At 44.6% G+C, this 21,311-nt stretch overlaps 1 protein-coding gene across 2 annotated transcripts in view; it reads left to right on the top strand.

The window, feature by feature from the left end:
* Positions 1-21,311, top strand: part of mao (monoamine oxidase) — a 384,518-nt gene that overhangs the window by 315,184 nt on the left and 48,023 nt on the right. For both annotated transcript variants that reach the window (XM_041211760.1, XM_041211761.1), the window contains exons 5-8: positions 3,172-3,263; positions 4,933-5,074; positions 10,269-10,418; positions 14,921-15,080. In XM_041211760.1, coding sequence (XP_041067694.1) covers positions 3,172-3,263; positions 4,933-5,074; positions 10,269-10,418; positions 14,921-15,080 — 544 coding nt within the window. The remainder of the gene's footprint in view (positions 1-3,171; positions 3,264-4,932; positions 5,075-10,268; positions 10,419-14,920; positions 15,081-21,311) is intronic.

The following is a 21,311-nucleotide window of genomic DNA, read 5'->3' as shown; positions in this document are numbered from 1 at the left end:
GCTGACTACCTGGGGGTCTATAATAAACACTTAACAATGTGACTGCCCCTTTTTTATTCCTAAGCTCTACACACAAAGCTTCAATCGATGCCCCTTCCAAGATATCATCTCTCCTTACTGCAGTAACTGACTCCTTAACTAATAATGCAATGCCTCCTCCTCTACTACCCCCTCCCCTGTCTCGCCTGAAGATTCTATATCCCAGAACGTTGAGCTGCCAATCCTGCCCTTCACTCAACCACCTTTCTGTGATGGCTACTTTATCACAATTTCACTTGTCAATTCTCACCCTTAACTCATCCGTTTTACCTGTAATACTCCTGGCATTAAAGTAGAGGCCATCGAGCCTTATCTTACTCCCTTGAAACTTAATGCAGCGGAACTCCCTGACTTGATTGTTTTACTGTATTATGATGTGTCCCTATTCTGCTAACATTCTGTGTCCCCTCCCCCTGCCGAATTAGTTTAAACTCCTCCCAACAGCACTAGCAAACCCGCCCACAAGGATGTTAGTCCTGCTGTGGTTCAGATGTAGGGCGTACAGGCTTGTACAAGTGCCACCTTCCCCAGAAAAGGTCCCAGTGATCCAGGAATCTAAAACCCTACTCATAAGCCAAGTATTCATCAGCGTTATTCTCCTATTTCTGTGCTCGCTAGCATGTGACACTAGGAGTAATCCAGAGATTACAACCTGAAAGGTCCTGCTTTTCAGTCTACTACCTAACTCCCTGAATTCTTGATGCAAGACTCCTCCCTCTTTCTACCTATGTCATTGGTACCAACATGTACCATGACCTCTGCCTTATCACCCTCCCCCTTCAGAATTCCCTGCAGCTATTCAGTGACATCCTGGACCCTGGCACCAGGGAGGCAACACACCATCCTGGAGTCACATTGACGGCCACAGTAGCACCTATCTGTTCCCCTGACTATAGAATCCCCTATTACTATTGCTCTTCCTCTCTTCCTCCCCTCCTGTACAAACAGGCTGCTTGTGGTGCCAGAAGCTTGGCTCTGTCTGCACTCCCTGGAGGAACCAATGCCCTCATCAGCCTCCAAAATAGAATACCAATTTGCAAGTGGGACCCCAGGGGACTCCTGAGCTACCTACCTGTTTCTCTTGGACTGCCTGGTGGTCACCCATTCCCATCCTTCCTCAAGTCCCTTCAGCTGCAGTGTGACCACCTCTCTAAACATGCTATCCACGATGCTGTGAGACTCATGGATGCTCTACAGTGTCCCCAGCCGCCGTTCCAGCTCTGAAGTCCGAGCTTCCAGGAGTTGCAGCTGGACACACTTCCTGCACACATGCTCGTCCCAGGCAATGGAAATGTTCTCGGCTTCCCACATGAAGCACGAGGAGCACACCATGGCTTTGAGCTCTCTTGCCATGACTTATCCCTTTAAATTAAACCTTTCCAATCAATTACTCTAGGGCCCTTCTTCCCTGATCCTCGTTACTACAGAATATACAAACTATAAACCACAAAAAAGACCTTAAACTATAAGCGATAAAAGCAGTAAATACTTAGCCGACCTTACCCACTACTTACCAGTCATTTCTCTCCCTTGTAGCCTCTAATGCTGCAGCAGGGCAAGACCACTCTTTGAAGATTTAAGAAGTTGGACAGCAAAGAAAAAATTTTAAGAGCACCTCTTCCCCTCTGCACCAAATTCCCACTGTGTACCAAATTGCCAATACCCACACTCACTCTGGCTGTGTCTCACTCAGGATGAGCTCTCTCCCCTGCTCGTGTGCAAACTCACTTCAATTTTGTTTTTTTATTACCTTTGTAACATCTAGTCTTGCCTGTTGATGTATTATTAGGTTTTTTTCTCCACCCCCTTCCTGCCATTCTCTGACCCTCATTTCTCATAATACTATTTTGCTCTCCTGTCTTGACTCTAAACCTTGAATTGTTAACTCTACCCAAGTTTGATCCCTCACCCCTCGTGTTTAGTTTAAAGCCCTCTCTACTTCCCCAGGTATGCAATTTGCAAGGGCACTCATCCCAACATGGTTCAGGTGTAAGCTGTCCCAACTTACTGGGTAAAGCCCCCACTTTCCCCAGTACTGACGCAAGTGCCCAACAAACCAGAATCCACCTCCCACACCAGTCTTTGAGCCACACATTGGACTCTGTAATCTTATTTGCCCTATGCCAATTTGCACGTGGCTCAGGTAATCCTGAGATTATTACCTTTGAAGTTCTGCTTCTTAATTTGGTACCTAGCTCCTCATACTGACTTTGCAGAACCCCTTTCCTAGTTCTACCTATGTGATTGGTACCTACGTGGACCATGACAACTGGATCCTCCCCTTCCAACTGCAAGTTCCTCTCCAGCCCTGAGCACATGTCCTGAACCCTGGCACTGGGCAGGCAACATAGCCCTCTGGACTCCCAGTGTCAATCCCCCTCACTATACTATCCCATACTACCATTACATTCCTTTCTGCTCCCCAGGCTTGAATGGCTTCCACAGCCAGCTCATCCACCTTGCAGACTTCGCTTTCATCCACACAGGTTGTGAGCACCTCAAACCTGTTTCACAATTGCAAAGCCTGATGCTCCTCCCCTACTGTCTGCTCGGTCCTGTTACCTGCCTCACTTACAGTTGCATCCCCCTGTCCCTCACTGTGTTTAATTTGCTGCTAACTTAGTAAATGTTTAATTTAGTCTTATATAAAAAAAACCTCTTGAGGCTCTGGTATTACTACTGTATTCAAAGCCTGCATCTTGAAACATACAGATTGCAAAAATCAATGATGGCAGTTGTTTCAAGTTTCCCTCTGGGATTTGAACAGCTTGGCCCTTACCATTGGCTGTGTTATAACAGTTGGAAAGATGAAGCTGGCACATGGATCAAGGAGTAACAGGGAGGCGCGTGAAGTGGTGAATGAAAATTGATCTACAGCATGGGGTGAAAATGTGAAGGAGAAGAACAGAGCTGGCAAATGGATCAGAAAGTGGGACGATGTGGGTGAGAATGGAGTCAGCATGATGTATGTGGACAAGGACCAACACAAAACCAAATTATTTCTCTGAGCCCAGAATCTAATATTTTATCTTGAAAGTTACAAGATCCTCCTGGTAAAAATGCACTTCAATGTAAGTTTTAAACTCTAAATAAGAATATTTCTTCAAAATATAATGAGCGTTATCTTTCCAGATACCAGTTGATGCACCATGGAAAGCACCCCATGCTGAAGAATGGGATAAAATAACTATGCAACAGCTTATTGACAAAACTTGCTGGACCAAGTAAGTTTTCTTTAAAATTACCCTTTTATTGGTAGTTTGTTCAAGCTTATTATACACATTCTTCAGTTCAGCTGGGTCCTTGCTCAGAGACTGTGGATGAATGGCCAGATTCTATACTTGTGCTAACACTTGCCTTTGGCCAGTAACTGGTTAATATGAATTACTGCCTGAATAGAGTATCAAAACTTGACTCTTTCCTCCCTTATGCTGAGATGCCGAATCCCCCTGCTTGGGAATTGAGCACAATAATGAATTGTATCATCCTACTCCGCTCCATGATGATCCAATGCTGAATCCAATCAGTGCTAGAAAGGTTAACTATTCTCTTCACTTTGACAATCCTGGCTCTCCTGCGAATTATTGACATTTATGGTGATTTTACAAGGAATTCCTGTACCATTTGTGTACTTCCTGTTCATTTTATCTGAGAACCAGATTAATTTAACAATTAGTTGAAAAGGAGCTGTGGTTTTTAAGATATACAACATCCAAATTGATTGTGCTTACAGTACATGAGAATCAGAGTTCCTACCTTCTAGATCTTTTATTAAGTACTGAAGATGAAAAAAGGTCATCAGCCTGGATACATGCACTGAAGCTCCGTCACCAAAGGTACGGAGAAGAGTGGGGGGTGGAGGTTGGGTGTAGATGCACAGAAGATAGATTCAAAGGAATGCACCATTCAGGAGGATACATAGGGCTGGAAAATATTGTACTGATAGGATGGGATAAGGCCACAGACAGATTTAAAGATGAGGGTAAGGATTTTAAATATGCTGCATGTATTCACTATAGATCAATGAAAACAGGGCACAGCTGGACTAAGTGTGGGATTGGATATAAGTAGTAAAATTTTAGGAGGATGGGAGATGGGATAATTAGATAAATCATTATCTGTATATTAAATAACACCTGAACAATTTTAATTGAAAAAAAAGTTTAAGTTGTATAGTGTTTGGAGACGACAAACTAATGATTCAGGATTTCAGTGATAGAAAGGTTGAGTTAGGGCTGGAATGGGCAGTGCTGCAGAGGTGGAAGTAAGCAGCCTTGGTGATGGCAAGGACTTGGGCTCCGATTTAAGGTTCAACATGTCATTGAGATTACAGATGGTCTTGTTTAACCAATAACCCGGGGTCTCAGATTTTCTCATTAAACTAATTTACATGCATTATTTGGTACGGTTTACTTTAAGAGGTCAATAAGATTCTTTGTTGTCTTTGCAATAGAGCTTGTCTATAGCCTTTATTGTCAGTAATAGAACATGTGTTTGTTGTTGTACCTTAATGACCCATTGTGCTGCAGAAACTCTCAAATGCAGAGTTCATACATGTACATTTAAACCAATGCAAGCAGAGATCTATGACTGCATTATGTGCAGGTATTAAACAGATTAACACTCTTAAAAGTAATAAATACCATGAACACATTATATGGACTTTGTCAATCAGAATTTTAATTCCATGGAATATTGTAGCTTACTCCTGTTTGTTGAATTTATCACATTTTTAGAGGCTTTGCTGTTGTTGCATTTCAAATCTTTTGAAAATTAATTGTTTAGTTTATTTAATTTGCATAATTGAGGAATTGCATGCAAGTCAGCTGCAGTTTCTTGTGAACACCTGAAGAGTTTTTCTAGACATTTTCCTTTTTAATTTTCAATCTGTAGGGTTGCCAAGGACTTTGCTAGACTCTTTGTAAATGTAAATGTCACTTCTGAACCACACGAAGTCTCTGCTCTCTGGTTCCTCTGGTATGTGAGGCAATGTGGTGGAACAACACGGATATTTTCAACAACCAATGGTGGACAGGTGAGCAAACATAAAAACAAAAAAACTGCGGATGCTGGAAATCCAAAACAAAAACAGAATTACCTGGAAAAACTCAGCAGGTCTGGCAGCATCGGCGGAGAAGAAAAGAGTTGACGTTTCGAGTCCTCATGACCCTTCGACAGAACTTGCTTTCGAGTCCAAGAAAGAGTTGAAATATAAGCTGGTTTAAGGTGTGTGTGTGGGGGACGGAGAGATAGAGAGACAAAGAGGTCGGGGGGGGGGGGTTGTGGTTGTAGGGACAAACAAGCAGTGATAGAAGCAGATCATCAAAAGATGTCAACGACAATAGTACAATAGAACACATAGGTGTTAAAATTAAAGTTGATGATATTATCTAAACGAATGTGCTAATTAAGAATGGATGGTAGGGCACTCAAGGTATAGCTCTAGTGGGTTTTTTTTTATATAATGGAAATAGGTGGGAAAAGGAAAATCTTTATAACTTATTGGAAAAAAAAGGGAAGGGGGAAACAGAAAGGGGGTGGGGATGGGGGAGGGAGCTTACGACCTAAAGTTGTTGAATTCAATATTCAGTCCGGAAGGCTGTAAAGTCCCTTGTCGGAAGATGAGGTGTTGTTCCTCCAGTTTGCGTTGGGCTTCACTGGAACAATGCAGCAAGCCAAGGACAGACATGTGGGCAAGAGAGCAGGGTGGATTGTTGAAATGGCAAGCGACAGGGAGGTTTGGGTCATTCTTGCGGACAGACCGCAGGTGTTCTGCAAAGCGGTCGCCCAGTTTACGTTTGGTCTCTCCAATGTAGAGGAGACCACATTGGGAGCAACGAATGCAGTAGACTAAGTTGGGGGAAATGCTGCTTCACTTGAAAGGAGTGTTTGGGTCCTTGGACGGTGAGGAGAGAGGAAGTGAAGGGGCAGGTGTTGCATCTTTTGCGTGGGCATGGGGTGGTGCCATAGGAGGGGGTTGAGGAGTAGGGGGTGATGGAGGAGTGGACCAGGGTGTCCCGGAGGGAGCGATCCCTACGGAATGCCGATAAGGGGGGTGAAGGGAAGATGTGTTTGGTGGTGGCATCATGCTGGAGTTGGCGGAAATGGCGGAGGATGATCCTTTGAATGCGGAGGCTGGTGGGGTGATAAGTGAGGACAAGGGGGACCCTATCATGTTTCTGGGAGGGAGGAGAAGGCGTGAGGGCGGATGCGCGGGAGATGGGCCGGACACGGTTGAGGGCCCTGTCAACGACCGTGGGTGGAAAACCTCGGTTAAGGAAGAAGGAGGACATGTCAGAGGAACTGTTTTTGAATGTAGCATCATCGGAACAGATGCGACGGAGGCGAAGGAACTGAGAGAATGGGATGGAGTCCTTACAGGAAGCGGGGTGTGAGGAGCTGTAGTCGAGATAGCTGTGGGAGTCGGTGGGTTTGTAATGGATATTGGTGGACAGTCTATCACCAGAGATTGAGACAGAGAGGTCAAGGAAGGGAAGGGAAGTGTCAGAGATGGACCACGTGAAAATGATGGAGGGGTGGAGATTGGAAGCAAAATTAATAAATTTTTCCAAGTCCTGATGAGAGCATGAAGCGGCACCAAAGTAATCATCGATGTACCGGAGAAAGAGTTGTGGAAGGGGGCCGGAGTAGGACTGCAACAAGGAATGTTCCACATACCCCATAAAGAGACAGGCATAGCTGGGGCCCATGCACCTCCATCCCCCACCAGGATGGTCTGAGGGCCCTTAGCTTCTTCCTCGAACAGAGGCCCGAACAATCCCCATCCACCACTACTCTCCTCCGTCTGGCTGAACTTGTTCTCACACTGAACAATTTCTCCTTCAACTCCTCTCACTTCCTCCAAATAAAAGGTGTGGCTATGGGTACCCGCATGGGCCCCAGCTATGCCTGTCTCTTTATGGGGTATGTGGAACATTCCTTGTTGCAGTCCTACTCCGGCCCCCTTCCACAACTCTTTCTCCGGTACATCGATGATTACTTCGGTGCCGCTTCATGCACTCGTCAGGACTTGGAAAAATTTATTAATTTTGCTTCCAACCTCCACCCCTCCATCATTTTCACGTGGTCCATCTCTGACACTTCCCTTCCCTTCCTTGACCTCTCTGTCTCAATCTCTGGTGATAGACTGTCCACCAATATCCATTACAAACCCACCGACTCCCACAGCTATCTCGACTACAGCTCCTCACACCCCGCTTCCTGTAAGGACTCCATCCCATTCTCTCAGTTCCTTCGCCTCCGTCGCATCTGTTCCGATGATGCTACATTCAAAAACAGTTCCTCTGACATGTCCTCCTTCTTCCTTAACCGAGGTTTTCCACCCACGGTCGTTGACAGGGCCCTCAACCGTGTCCGGCCCATCTCCCGCGCATCCGCCCTCACGCCTTCTCCTCCCTCCCAGAAACATGATAGGGTCCCCCTTGTCCTCACTTATCACCCCACCAGCCTCCGCATTCAAAGGATCATCCTCCGCCATTTCCGCCAACTCCAGCATGATGCCACCACCAAACACATCTTCCCTTCACCCCCCTTATCGGCATTCCGTAGGGATCGCTCCCTCCGGGACACCCTGGTCCACTCCTCCATCACCCCCTACTCCTCAACCCCCTCCTATGGCACCACCCCATGCCCACGCAAAAGATGCAACACCTGCCCCTTCACTTCCTCTCTCCTCACCGTCCAAGGACCCAAACACTCCTTTCAAGTGAAGCAGCATTTCCCCCAACTTAGTCTACTGCATTCGTTGCTCCCAATGTGGTCTCCTCTACATTGGAGAGACCAAACGTAAACTGGGCGACCGATTTGCAGAACACCTGCGGTCTGTCCGCAAGAATGACCCAAACCTCCCTGTCGCTTGCCATTTCAACACTCCACCCTGCTCTCTTGCCCACATGTCTGTCCTTGGCTTGCTGCATTGTTCCAGTGAAGCCCAACGCAAACTGGAGGAACAACACCTCATCTTCCGACTAGGGACTTTACAGCCTTCCGGACTGAATATTGAATTCAACAACTTTAGGTCGTAAGCTCCCTCCCCCATCCCCACCCCCTTTCTGTTTCCCCCTTCCCTTTTTTTTCCAATAAGTTATAAAGATTTTCCTTTTCCCACCTATTTCCATTATATAAAAAAAAACCCACTAGAGCTATACCTTGAGTGCCCTACCATCCATTCTTAATTAGCACATTCGTTTAGATAATATCACCAACTTTAATTTTAACACCTATGTGTCCTATTGTACTATTGTCGTTGACATCTTTTGATGATCTGCTTCTATCACTGCTTGTTTGTCCCTACAGCCACACCCCCCCCCTCCACCTCTTTGTCTCTCTATCTCTCCGCCCCCCACACACACACCTTAAACCAGCTTATATTTCAACTCTTTCTTGGACTCGAACGCAAGTTCTGTCGAAGGGTCATGAGGACTCGAAACGTCAACTCTTTTCTTCTCCGCCGATGCTGCCAGACCTGCTGAGTTTTTCCAGGTAATTCTGTTTTTGTTTAGATGAGCAAACATTTTGTATTCTGGTCCTGATTTACTTGTGCCAGTACATATTGTGAAAAAATTTAACAATGGAGAAATTTGGACATTTTTATATTCATTACCTGGACATTTTTATCTTCAGTGTTAGCCTAGATCTTTGCGCTCTAATCCTGGCATGGAACTAGAACTCAGAATCTTTGACTCAGAAGCAAGTGTGCTACCAACTGAGCCACGGCTGACACTTGACACCAACTTAAGGGTCCTGCATGCTAGGACAGTAGATGTGCAATGGGGTAGAAATTTTCCCGAGCCTGTTCATGGGTTCAGACTCTGTGCTGCACAAAGAAATAACATAGGTTATAATATTTTTAGGAGGGACATGATAGGCAAGAAGAGAGGAGAAATGGCAATTTTGGTTGAGGGGGATAAACATTCTCCAGGAAGACCTGGTTTTGTGCAAAAAACAGGTTCAGGCAGAGTCTGCATGCATGGTTAGAGATCAAAGGTTAAAAATAGAGTTGTATCAGTGAGGTTGTATTACTTGTACTCTAATTGTGGAAGAGAAGGAAATCTGCAGACAGACTAAAATTGAAGAGTAGAGCCTATGGAGCTCATGGGTATAATAGAATAAAAATAAGGGAAAATAAAAGAAAACATTGAAATGGATAAGGAAACCAAAGAGGGATTATGAATAGTCAATCTCAAATATTAATAAGAACAGTAAAATATTCAACAAATGTATCTGTAAAAAGAGAATTGTTAAATTGAGGTGGGACCCTGGGGAAAGAATAATGAGTTAATAGAGAATAAATGATTTTTACTTTGTCCAACTTGTCCAGTGCCAGTTCCACACACTTCCACTCCCGCAACACCCATCTCCATCTCTGACACTGTGTCTAAGTTAGACCAGAATGTTGTGGGGGTGCACACACAATATGTAGATTTTATTTATTCATTCGTGGGATGTGGGTGTTGCTGGCAAGGCAACATTCATTGCCCATCCCTAATTGCACTTGTTCAGAGGGTATTTAACAGTCTGCCACATTGTCCACTAGTCCAGTCGCAATGCCACTGTCACTACCTTCCCACCCCACAACCCCAAGACTTTGAAAGGGATAGGAAAATGGGCAGCAGTTCCATTCTCCTCAAGACCTGTTCACTAAGCCAGCAGAATCCATCAAGGGAACTAAAATAATCTTGTTCTTCAGCCATGACTTAGTGTAATTGTCTCATTACCCCAGTTAAAAAGTTGTGGGTTCAAGTCTCATTCCAGAGCCTTGAGCAGAAGGTCTAAACTTAACACTCCAATACAATACCAAGGGAGTGCTGTCAGAAGTACTGTCTTTCAACTGAGACATCAAATTAAGGTCCCATCTGCTTTCTCAAGAAGATGTAAAATGTTGCATGGCACAACTTCAAAGAGCAGGGGAGTTCTCCAATATCTATCTCTCAACCACTGTCCCTAATACAGACACTCTGGTCATTATCACTTTACTGTTTGTGGGACCTTGCTTTGTACAAATTAACTGCCACATTTCCTACATTACATCATTTAACTACACTGCATTGTGTACTTTTGGGTACCTTGAGGTTATGAAATGCGAGCCTTTCTTTTGATCTATGCTTTTTGAGGTATTATATATCTCATTCATGTAGCCATGGTTAATTAACTATTTTAGTGATCCACAGTTTTCAAGGAGACCATTAATATAAATTTTACATTTGCAGGAGCGAAAGTTTGTTGGTGGTTCTGGTCAGATCTGTGAACGGCTGATGAACCATCTTGGGGACTGCGTGAAGCTGAAAAAGCCTGTAATCCGGATTGATCAAACACAAAGTACAGCCATTGTGGAGACACTGGATCATGAGACATTTGAGGTGAGAAAAATGGATGGTAACAATTGGTAATGTACTTAACTCCAAAGCGTTCCACAAAATTAGGGATAGTGAATAGTGGCCCAGAAATTCTTGGGGGACATCTGCCAGCATAAATGCAGGAGAGTGAAAGCCCCACTTGCCTTTCCCTGAGGCCAATAAAGCTCTGCCCAAGTCTTGGATGGGGTCATTTATGGAGCCAGCTTGCAAGGATGCACCATTGACATGCTCATGTTGTAACAAAGAGGCCTGATATATTGTAACGTCCTAGGATGGATATCGGATTATTTGAAGATGAGGGAGAAGTAATTAGGGTATACCATCTTAAACAGAAGAGAAGACATCACTGACTAGTTGTACTCTAATGCCACTTACAGCAATGGCAAAGGAGACCTCATGATGCTTCCCTTTATGTTTGCCTCCAACACAATAATCCAGACCCAAGTCCAGATACAACAAAGCTGTGCATGGCACAGAAGGCTACAGCTGTCTGGGCTGTACAAGTTGGAGCATACTGTAGCTCCATTCTCAACCTGCAACAACATGAAAACCATCAGTAAGCCCCTTCAGAGCACATTGGTGTTCTTAATAATAACTGTGGTGTAGGCATGTGCCTCAGTTGTAGTGCTTATTTGCTGCTGTTTGTGCAATTCTTATTGGAGTCATTTCCCATGGGGTCAAGGAATACACCTTGTCACCCTCAAGCTATTCGCTGACATGATATTCTTCCTTGAAACACTTAAGGAAGCATTAAATTCTAAAGAATGAATATATCTTGACAAAATCCATACATCTTACATGACATTTAGAAATCTTAAATGTTTTACACACCACCTGTACATTGACAGTGAAAGACCATTCTGTTGAGGAACCTGAGGAGGGTAAATACAGGGCCTCTCAAGTCAGCGTGAGTATCATCTGTTGTACGTTGAACTTTAGGAAGATCAGAAACCCTGTATGTCTAAAACAAACTAGCTCACTGTAGCCTTATGGTGATTCCAAATTGAATAAATTCCCCAGCTTTCTTAAAAGGTGCATTATCCATTTGATTAATGCATGTTCGAAATGTACTCTGGCTGACCTTATAGACATGGCTGCTGGAAATGGCCATAACTTGAATGCAGTTGTCACCTTCATTGCCACATAGCAGCATAGGCAGATGATGCTGGCTGAGGCATGTTGATATGTTGGCTGATGGGGGTCCCTCATTGTCTGTTTGGTGAGATACACTTTCTAATACTTTATCCTCATGTGAGCTGTGCTGCCGACATGTTCTATGGCAGGGTAATAGCTGGTAGGCTGCATTATTCTCAAATGCTTTTTTTCCTCGCCCTCTCCTGTTCCTCTTCTCATTGATAATGGTATACAATTGGATGCCAATGGATAAGGCCATATCTGTCCCTGAGAAACTCTTACTGTGGATGAGAGTCAAAATCTCCCAGTGCTTTCAAATGCCACAGGAAGACAGGAGCAAGTTGAAGGCTGTGTAGACAGAATTACGAAAGTAATAATACTTCCAACTTTTTTAATTGCTACTCAAAATCTTCAGGCAAATCCTAGTTATGGTTGTACCCTGTATTTCTCACTCTAACTTAACCCAAGTGCATTGTGAGGAAATTTGGAGTTGTCATTGTAAAGCGAAGGTGGTGGCACAGCGGTATCGTCTCTGGATTAGTAATCCAGCCACCCAGGGTAATGCCCTGGGGACCTGGGTTCGAATCCCACCATGGCAGATGGTGGAATTTGAATTCAATAAAAATCTGGAATTACAATCTAACGATGAACATGAAACCATTGTCGTATTGTTCTCTGGCCTATATGTGACTCCAGATCCACAACACTGTGGTTGACTCTCCTTAGTTGCATCAAACCTCTAAAGTCAATAAAAAGGAATGGGACTGGACAGATCACCTAGGCACCAGAAATAACAATGGGATTCTCAGCCCTGTTGACCCTGCAAAGTCCTCCTTAGTAACATCTGGGGCCTTGTGCCAAAATTGGGAGAACAACAGCCTGACATAGTCATACTCATGGATTAAAACTTTTGCATCACCATCCCTGACGTATGTCCTGTCCCACCAACATGACAGACCCAGCAGAGGTGGCAACACAGTGGTATACAGTTGAAAGAGAGTCCTGGGAGCCCTTAACATTGACTCGAGACCCCATGAAGTCTCATGGCATCAGGTCACTCAAACATGGGAACCACATACCACCCCACCCTCCTCAGCTGATGAATCATTATTCTTTTTGTTGAATACTGGGGGTGGGAGGAGCACAGAATCTACTCTGGGGTGGGGGACTTCAATGGGATAGATTTCAAACATCTAGCAACTTGAAACTGGACATCCTTGAGGGGCTGTGGGCCATCAGTAGCAGCAGAATTGTCCTCAACCACAATGTGTAACCTCATGGCCTAGCATATCCCCCAATTTACCATTACCACCAAGCCAGGAGATCAGCCCTGGTTCAAAGAAGAGTGCAGGAGGACATTCCAGGAGCAGCACCATGCATACCTAAAAATGAGGTGTCAACTTGAAGCTACAACACAGGACTACTTGCATGCCAAACAGCATAAGTAGCAAGCGATTCACAACCAACGGATCAGATCTAAGTTCTGCTGTCCTTCCACATCCAGTTGTGAATGGTGGTGGACAAGTAAACAACTCGTTGGTGGAGAAGGCTCCACAAATATTCCCATCCTCAATAATGGAAGAGCCCAGCACATCAGTGCAAAAGATAAGGCAGAAGATTTGCAACAACCTTCAGTCAGAAGCGCTGAATGGATAATCCATCTTGGCCTCCTCTGGAGTTCCCCAGTATCACACATGCCAGTCTTCAGCCAATTCAATTCACTCCACATGATATCAATAAATGGCTGAAGGCACTGGATACTGCAAAGGCTATGGGTCCTGACATTCTGGCAATAGTACTGAAGAGTTTTGCTCCAGGACTTGCTGTGTTCCTAGCCACGCTGTTCCAGTAGAGCTACAACACTGGCATCTACCAGCGATGTGGAAAATTGCCCAGCTATGTCCTGTGCACAAAGCAGGACAAATCCAACCCAGCTAATTACCGCCCCATCAGTCTACTCTCCCTCATCAGTAATGGAAGGGGTCATCAGCAGTGCTATCAAGCGGCACTTGCTTAGCAATAACCTGCTCACTGACGCTCAGTTTGGGTTCTGCCAGGGCCACTCAGCTCCTGACCTCATTACAGCCTTGGTTCAAACATGGACAAAAGAGATGAACTCCAGAGGTGAGGTGAGAGTGGCTGCCCTTGACATCAAGGCAGCATTTGACTAAGTGTGAGATCAAGGAGCCTGAGCAAAACTGGAGTCGATGGGAATCGGGGTGGGGTGGGAGGGACTCTCTGCTGGTTAGAATCATACCTAGCACAAAGGAAGATGGTTGTGGTTGGTGGAGGTTGATCATCTCAGTTCTAGGATATCACTGTAGGAGTTCCTCAGGGTAGTGTCCAAGGCCTAACCATCTTTAACTGCTTCATCAATGACCTTCCATGTATCATAAGATCAGAAATGGGGATGTTTGGTGATGATTGCACAATGTTCAGCACGATTTGTGACTCCTCAGATACTGAAGCTGTTCATGTCCAAATACAGGGAGACCTGGACACTTTCCAGGCTTGCTCTGATGAGTTGCAAGTAACATTTGTGCCACACAAGTGCCAGGCAATGACCATCTCCAACAAGAGAAAATTAACCATCACCCCTTGACACTCAATGGCATTAACACTGCTGAATCCCTCAATATCAACATCCTGGGGTTACCATTGAGTAGAAACTGAACTGGACTAGCTATAGAAATACTGTGGCTTCAAGAGCAGGTCAGAGGCTAGGAATCCTGCGGCGAGTAACTCACCTCCTGACACCCCAAAACCTGTCCACCATCTATAAGGCACAAGTCAGGAGTGTGATGGAATATTCCTTCCCTTGCTCGAATGAGTGCACCTCCAACAACCCTCAAGAAGCTTGACACCATCCAGAACAAAGTAGCCCGCTGATTGGCAATCTATCCACAAACATTAATTTTCTTCTCCACAGACGCACAGTAGCAGCAGTTTGTACCATCTACAAGATGCACTGCAGGAACCCACCAAGACTCCTTAGGCAGCACCTTCCAAACCCACTACCACCACCATCTAGAAGAACAAGGGCAGCAGATGCATGGGAACACCACCACCTGGAAGCTCCCCTCCAAACTACTCACCATCCTAATTTGGAAATATATCGCCGGTCCTTCAATGTCAATGGGTCAAAATCCTGGAACTCCCTCCCTAACATGGACTGTAGCGCTTCAAGAAGGCAGCTGACCACCATCTTCTCAAGTGCTTAGTCAGCGACACCCACATCCCATCAGTGATCTTTTTTTAAAATGGAGAATCCTGTTTATTCAACTGCCTAAGATCTTTGAGGTTGGGATGGGTGAAGAGTGGAGTTAATAAGAGGAAAGGTAAGAATAAAGTTGTACTTTTTTTTTGTTTAGGCTAAGTATGTTATCAGCGCCATTCCACCAGCAATCAGCGCAAAGATTCATTATGAACCACCGTTACCAATTCTGCGAAACCAACTCATCCAGCGTGTTCCCATGGGATGTGTGATCAAATGCATGGTATACTACAGAGAGAGCTTTTGGAGGAAGAAAGGTGAGTGTTTTTCTGGGGGGAAAGAAAAGAAATGGGCAGGATTAAATTAGAACATAAACAGAATTACCTGGAAAAACTCAGCAGGTCTGGCAGCATCGGCGGAGAAGAAAAGAGTCCGCCGATGCTGCCAGACCTGCTGAATTTTTCCAGGTAATTCTGTTTTTGTTTTGGATTTCCAGCATTCGCAATTTTTTGTTTTTATCTAGGATTAAATTAGACTTTGACTTGCCTGGGAATAGCATTGCACAGTAGTTTTGTTAGAAGTTTTTCTATCATTTTATATTACATTTAAGTTTCTTAATTTTTTTACTAAATTCTGATTTAACATATATCACAGTTAGTGCTGAAAAAGCAAATTGTGCTGACAAAGAATTGAAGATCGTCAGTCAGACTGTCGGTGTGGAGTATTTGCATGTACTGGAAGCTACATATATTAATACATAGAGCCCTGTTCTTTGCATTGTGCCTCTTTCACCAAAACAAAATAAGTGACAGCCATTCGCTGACTCATTCCTCAGGGCAGTGCTTTGACCAATTGGGATTAAGCTGCCTAATTTAAGTTTCAAATGATGCTCAGCAGTTAACTGTTAGTCACTATCACGTGGTACAGTTCTCCATGGCAACGCCTCTACCAACTGGAGTCCTCTTGCCAACCAATCAGTACTCTCTTCTCATACAGTATAAATTGTCGTTTTTTCCCCCATATTGGTATTCTTATGAAGTGTCCCGATGAGTGTAAGACGAAAAGCTTTGAAATTTCTCTCTTTCAGCAATACTCAAATTCTGTACTACCAAACAACTATTTTTAAGTATAATTGTTGCTTCTGTCCTGCAACATCAAATTGGAGGTTAGAGGGATGAGAACAAGCCAGGTCATGAAGCAGAGAAAGAATTCCTTGGATTGTCTAAAGCTTTTACCGTAGGAATTGGTGGTTGAGAAAAGACAGAATGCAAATTTTGGGCACTGCAAATGGCTTTAGAGGCACAAAATGGCATCCATGACATGCATGCAGGTTTCTGGAGCGAGTTTCGCTGGACACCATATTGGTGAGAGCCATAGGAACAGGAGTGGGCCTGTCGAGCCAGCTCTGCTATTCAATTAGATCATCTACCCCACACACTTGCCTGCGATATCTCCATATACCTTGATGTCATTAGTCTCCAGAAACCTATTGGATTTTCTATTTTGAACCTGCTCAATGGTTGAGCTTCCGCAGACCTCTGGAGTAAGAAATTTGAAAGATGCACCACCCTCTGAGTAAAGAAATTCCTTCTCATCTCTGTCTTAAATGGCCTACCCCTTATCCTGAGATTATGCCCCCTTGCCAGCCAGGGGAAACATCTACATCCACCCTGTAATTTTCAAAGAGGCCACTCCTCATTCTTCAAAACTCTAGGGAATACAGACCCAGTCTGCCAACCTCTCCTCAAGACAATCCTACCATCCCAAGGATTAACCTGGTGAGCTTCCATTGCACTCCCTGTCTGGCACGTATATCCTCCCTTGTGTAAGGGAACCAAAACTGTACACGATACTCCAAGTGAGGTCTCACCAAGGCTCTACAGCTGTACCAACACATCCTTACCACTGTATTCAAATTCCCTTGTGATGAAAGCCAACACACCATTTGCCTTCCTAATTGCTTGCTGCACCTGCATGATAACTTTTACTGACTCATGAGCAAGAATACCTAGGTCCCTTTGGACACCCACACTTCCCAACCCCCCACTATTTAAGAAATATTCTGCCTTCCTGTTTTTTCTCTACCAAAGTGAATAACTTCACACTTAATCACATTATATTCCATCAGCCATGTTCTTGCTCATTCACATAGCTTGTCCAAGTCTCCTTGCATCTTTCTCAACTTGCATTCTCACCCAGTTTGGTGTCATCAGCAAATTTGAAAGTATTACAATATAACATTAGCATGTATGCAGTGTATATTCAGTATGCTGTGCATATTCAGTATGCAGTGCATATCCAGCGGAGGTATACAGAAAAGGCAGATCGTGACGCCAATTAGTCTGTAATGCTGATTTGATGCACAGGGCTCTGCACAGAGCTGGCAAAGTTGGTGCTGAACTCCTTCATGCCCTTTGACATTGCACAGAGGCTTTCTGCCAGGTCTACTAACACATTATGTATTTCATTGTGCATGCACTTCAGCCACCTTCTATAGCTTTCCCATCAATGCTCTCAGGTTCTACTCCTCTAGTGAGCTGGAATCTGTGTGAATTTATCCCTTGCCCTTGCTGCTGGTCACTCATGCCTAGTGTCTCGCCACTTACAAATCCAGCCTGTAAGCTATTCTCAAAAGTATGTGTAGTGTCAGTATCTGAGCTAGTGACATTGAGTGATGGTGTTTCTTCAAAATTGATATCGAGAACAGACGAAGGATTTTGTGGTGGGGGGCAGACTTCTGGCCACCACCCCCGATAAGGAAAGTCTGTCTCGAATGGACAATTTTTTTCAAAAAGCCAGCCCCACAGTGATCGCATCCTGCCAGCAGACTAAATAGGCTGAGGGTCAGACTTTTGCTCTCGATGAACAAGAAGGTCCACCTTGACAGCTGAAGTTCAGTTTGATTGACTGGCAGCTCTAGCGGTGCCAGAGCTCAGTAAAGGACTGCAATGAGGCCCTGGGGAGAAGCCAGCCATGGTGTCTGGAGACAGGTAAGTCCTAGACTTTTAGGGCAGTGAGAGATCAGAACCTAGTGGAGGGTGAGAGGGGAGTAGGGGGGGCCAGGTTTTGAAGGGCAGGCACGGGGGAACAAAATGCTCCAATGGGGTGCAATGCTCCCCTTCCCATCTGTTCAAAGAAGCCATTTTAAAATTGGCCTTTGCACCCTGTGCTGCCTGCCACTGCCCAGTGTTTAATGGCATGGAGGTGGATTGCAGCCCTTAATTGCCACTCAATTGGACAATTAAGGGCCTCAATAGGCCAAAGGGCAGGCAGCCTAGTCATAGAGTCAAGAATTATACAGCACATTGGCCCACCGTGTCTGTGCCGGCCATCAAACACCTATCTATTCTACTCCCATTTTCCAGCAGTTGGTCCATAGCCCTGTACGCTATGGTGTTTCAAGTGTCCATCTAAATACTTCTTAAATGTTGTGAGGGTTCCTGCCTCTACTACCCCCTCAGGCAGTGTTCCAGATTCCAATCACCCTCTGGGTGAAACCATTTTTCCTCAACTCTCCTCTAAACCTCCTGCCCCTTACCATAAATCCATGCCCCCTGGTTATTGACATCTCCGCTAAGGGGAAAAGTTTCTTCCTGTCTATGCCCCTCATAATTTTGTTTACCTCTATCAGGTCCCCCCCTCGGCCTTCTCTGCTCTAAGGAAAACAACCCTAGCCTATCCAGTCACTCTTCATAGCTAAAAAGCTCCAGCCGAGGCAACATCCTAGTGAATCTCCTCTGCACCCTCTCCAGTGCAATCACATCCATCCTGTAGTGAGGTGACCAGAACTGCACACAGTGCTCCAGCTGTGGCCGAACTAGCATTTTACAAATCTCCAACATAACCTCCCTGCTCTTATATTCTGTACCTCAGTTATTAAAGGCAAGTATCCCATCCATATGCCTTCTTCACTACCTTATCTACCTGTGCTGCTGCCTTCAAGGGTCTATGGATATTCACACAAAGGTCCCTCTGATTCTCTGTACTTCCTAGGGTCCTACCATTCAATGTGTATTCCCTTGCTGTGTTAGTCCTCCCAAAATGCATCACCTCACACTCAGGATTAAATTCCATTTGCCACTGCTCTGCCCATCTGACCAGCCCATCTATATTGTCCTGTAATCTAAGGCTTTCCTCCTCACTATTTATGACCGCCAATTTTCGTGTCATCTGCGAACTTACTGATCATACCTCCTATGTTCAAGTCTAAATCATTAATGTACACTGCAAACAATAAGGGTCCCAGCACCGATCCCTGTGGTACACCATTTGTCACAGGCTTCCAAACGCAAAAACAACCTTCGACCATCGCCCTCTGCCTCCTGCCACTAAGCCAATTTTGGATCCAATTTGCCAAATTGCCCTGGATCCCATGGGCTCTTATCTTCTTGACCATTCTCCCATGCAGAACCTTGTTAAAAGCCTTACTGAAGTCCATGTAGACTACATCAACTGCACTACCCTCATCTACACACCTAGTCACCTCCTCAAAATTCAATCAAATTTGTTAGACATGACCTCCCTCTGACGAAGCCATGCTGACTATCTCTGATTAATTCTGGCCTCTCCAAGTGGAGATTAATCCTGTCCCTCAGAATTTTTTTCAATAGTTTCCCTCCCACTGATGTCAGACTCACTGGCCTGTAATTAGCTGGTTTATCCCTACTACCCTCCTTCAATAATGATGCCACATTCACTGTCCTCCAGTCCTCTGGCACCTCTCCTGTGGCCAGAGGATTTGAAAATTAATGTCAGGGCCCCTGTGCGCCTTCGCCTCATATGATGTATCCCTTGCCTGGGATATATCTCATCTGGCCCTGGGATTTATCCACTTTTAAGCCCATTAAAACTGCTAATACCTCCTCCCTTTCAATGCTAATTTATTCAAGTATATCACAGTCCTCCTCCCTGATTTCTACACCTACATCGTCCTTCTCCATAGCGAACACAGATGAAAAGTAATCATTTGAAAGCTTACCTACATCCTCTGGCTCCACGCGCAGATTGCCACTTAGGTTCCTAATTGGCCCTACTCTTTCCCTGATTATTCTCCTGCCCTTAATATATTTATAAAATGCCTTGGGATTTTCCTTTATCTTGCTTGCCAGTGTTTTTTCATGCCCCTTCTTCACTCTCCTAATTACTTTTTTTTGAGTACTCCCCGCCCCCCCCCCACCATGCTTTCTATACTCCTCTAGGGTTTCTGTTGTTTCCAGCCCTCTGTATCTGCCGTAAGCCTCCTTTTTTTCCCTTATCCAATCCTCTATATCCCTTGACATCCGGGGGTTCCCTGGATTTGTTGGTCCTACCCTTCACCTTTATGGGAACATGTTGGCCCTGAACATGCTCTATTTTCTTTTTGACTCTCACTATTTTCCTTTCCTAATGGGTGCCTTACCCACTCCTCCTGTATTATGGGGACATGCTGGTGGTGGGCAGCAAGGATGTGGGCTAGGCACCTGACATTTTGCACCCCCCCCACCCCAAACCACCACCACCCCCATAAACATGCCAGGCAGGGACCACAGTTTCAAATCCAGCCCCAAGGTACAGTTTGTGGGTATCTGAAAGCTGAAGGGCAAAGGGAGGGTTGTGGTGATGGGGTAGGAAAGTAAGAGGTGCGTGCTTGAATCATCTGCAACTTGTAATCATAAAAGAATTAGGATGAGGAGGAAGTGGGATGTACAAAGAAGGGTTAGATATGAGGAAATAGTCATCTTTGATGGTTTCCACTCCATGGCTGACGATTACCTCACAAGCTATCCTTATCATATGTCATGTCTCAAATTACTGATATATATTGTAGCCCAAAATCTTATTTTCTAACAAGTATATCCAATTTTTATTTGAATGAATCATCACTAGCTGCTGTCACCATCTCCCTAAGGAACCCGTTCTACAGATTTGCTGCTCATTCACTGAAATAATGTTCAAAAGTCAGTCTTGAATTTCTCCACTTCAAGTGCAGACCACGTTCTCTGGTTTTGTTGTTCTGAACAAGGTGACACAGCTTGTCTATTTTATCTAGTCCCATTAAGATCCTAAAAAAGCAATGATATCATCTCCCAATCTTGTCTTTTCCAATGGTAACATGTCAAATTTATATAATGCCTCCTTTATAATCCAAACCTTCCATTCAGTCATTCTGGTTGCCCTCTTCTGTACGGCAAGATATACAAGGCAAAATACTATGGATGCTGGAAATCCAAAATGTAACTCAGTAGGCCAAGGAGCATCAGTGGAGAGAGAGAGTTAATGAGCTGGATACTTGAGGAGAAATGGAGCTGGTTTGAGGTCAGAAAACATGGATGAATGGGTTTCATGTAGATTTGAATGACAGGACCTGATTGCCATCTTGTGTCTGTGTTTCCTGGTGCAGCCAACCGGATTGTGAGTAGGAAGGCCAAATGGAACGTTGTTGTTTATAGTGAGGGGAATAGAATATAAAAATAGCAAAGTTTTTTTTGCCTTGTTGTACAGGGCTCGCCTGAGAGCATATCTGGAGCAGTGTCCAATTTTGGTCTCCTTAAATGATATAATTTCATAAA

This window comes from Carcharodon carcharias, chromosome 18 (assembly GCF_017639515.1).
Source record: "Carcharodon carcharias isolate sCarCar2 chromosome 18, sCarCar2.pri, whole genome shotgun sequence".
In the NCBI taxonomy this organism is placed as follows: Eukaryota; Metazoa; Chordata; class Chondrichthyes; order Lamniformes; family Lamnidae; genus Carcharodon; species Carcharodon carcharias.
The sequence above is the reverse complement of the archived record's forward strand: the minus strand, read 5'-3'. Positions and strand labels throughout refer to the sequence as shown.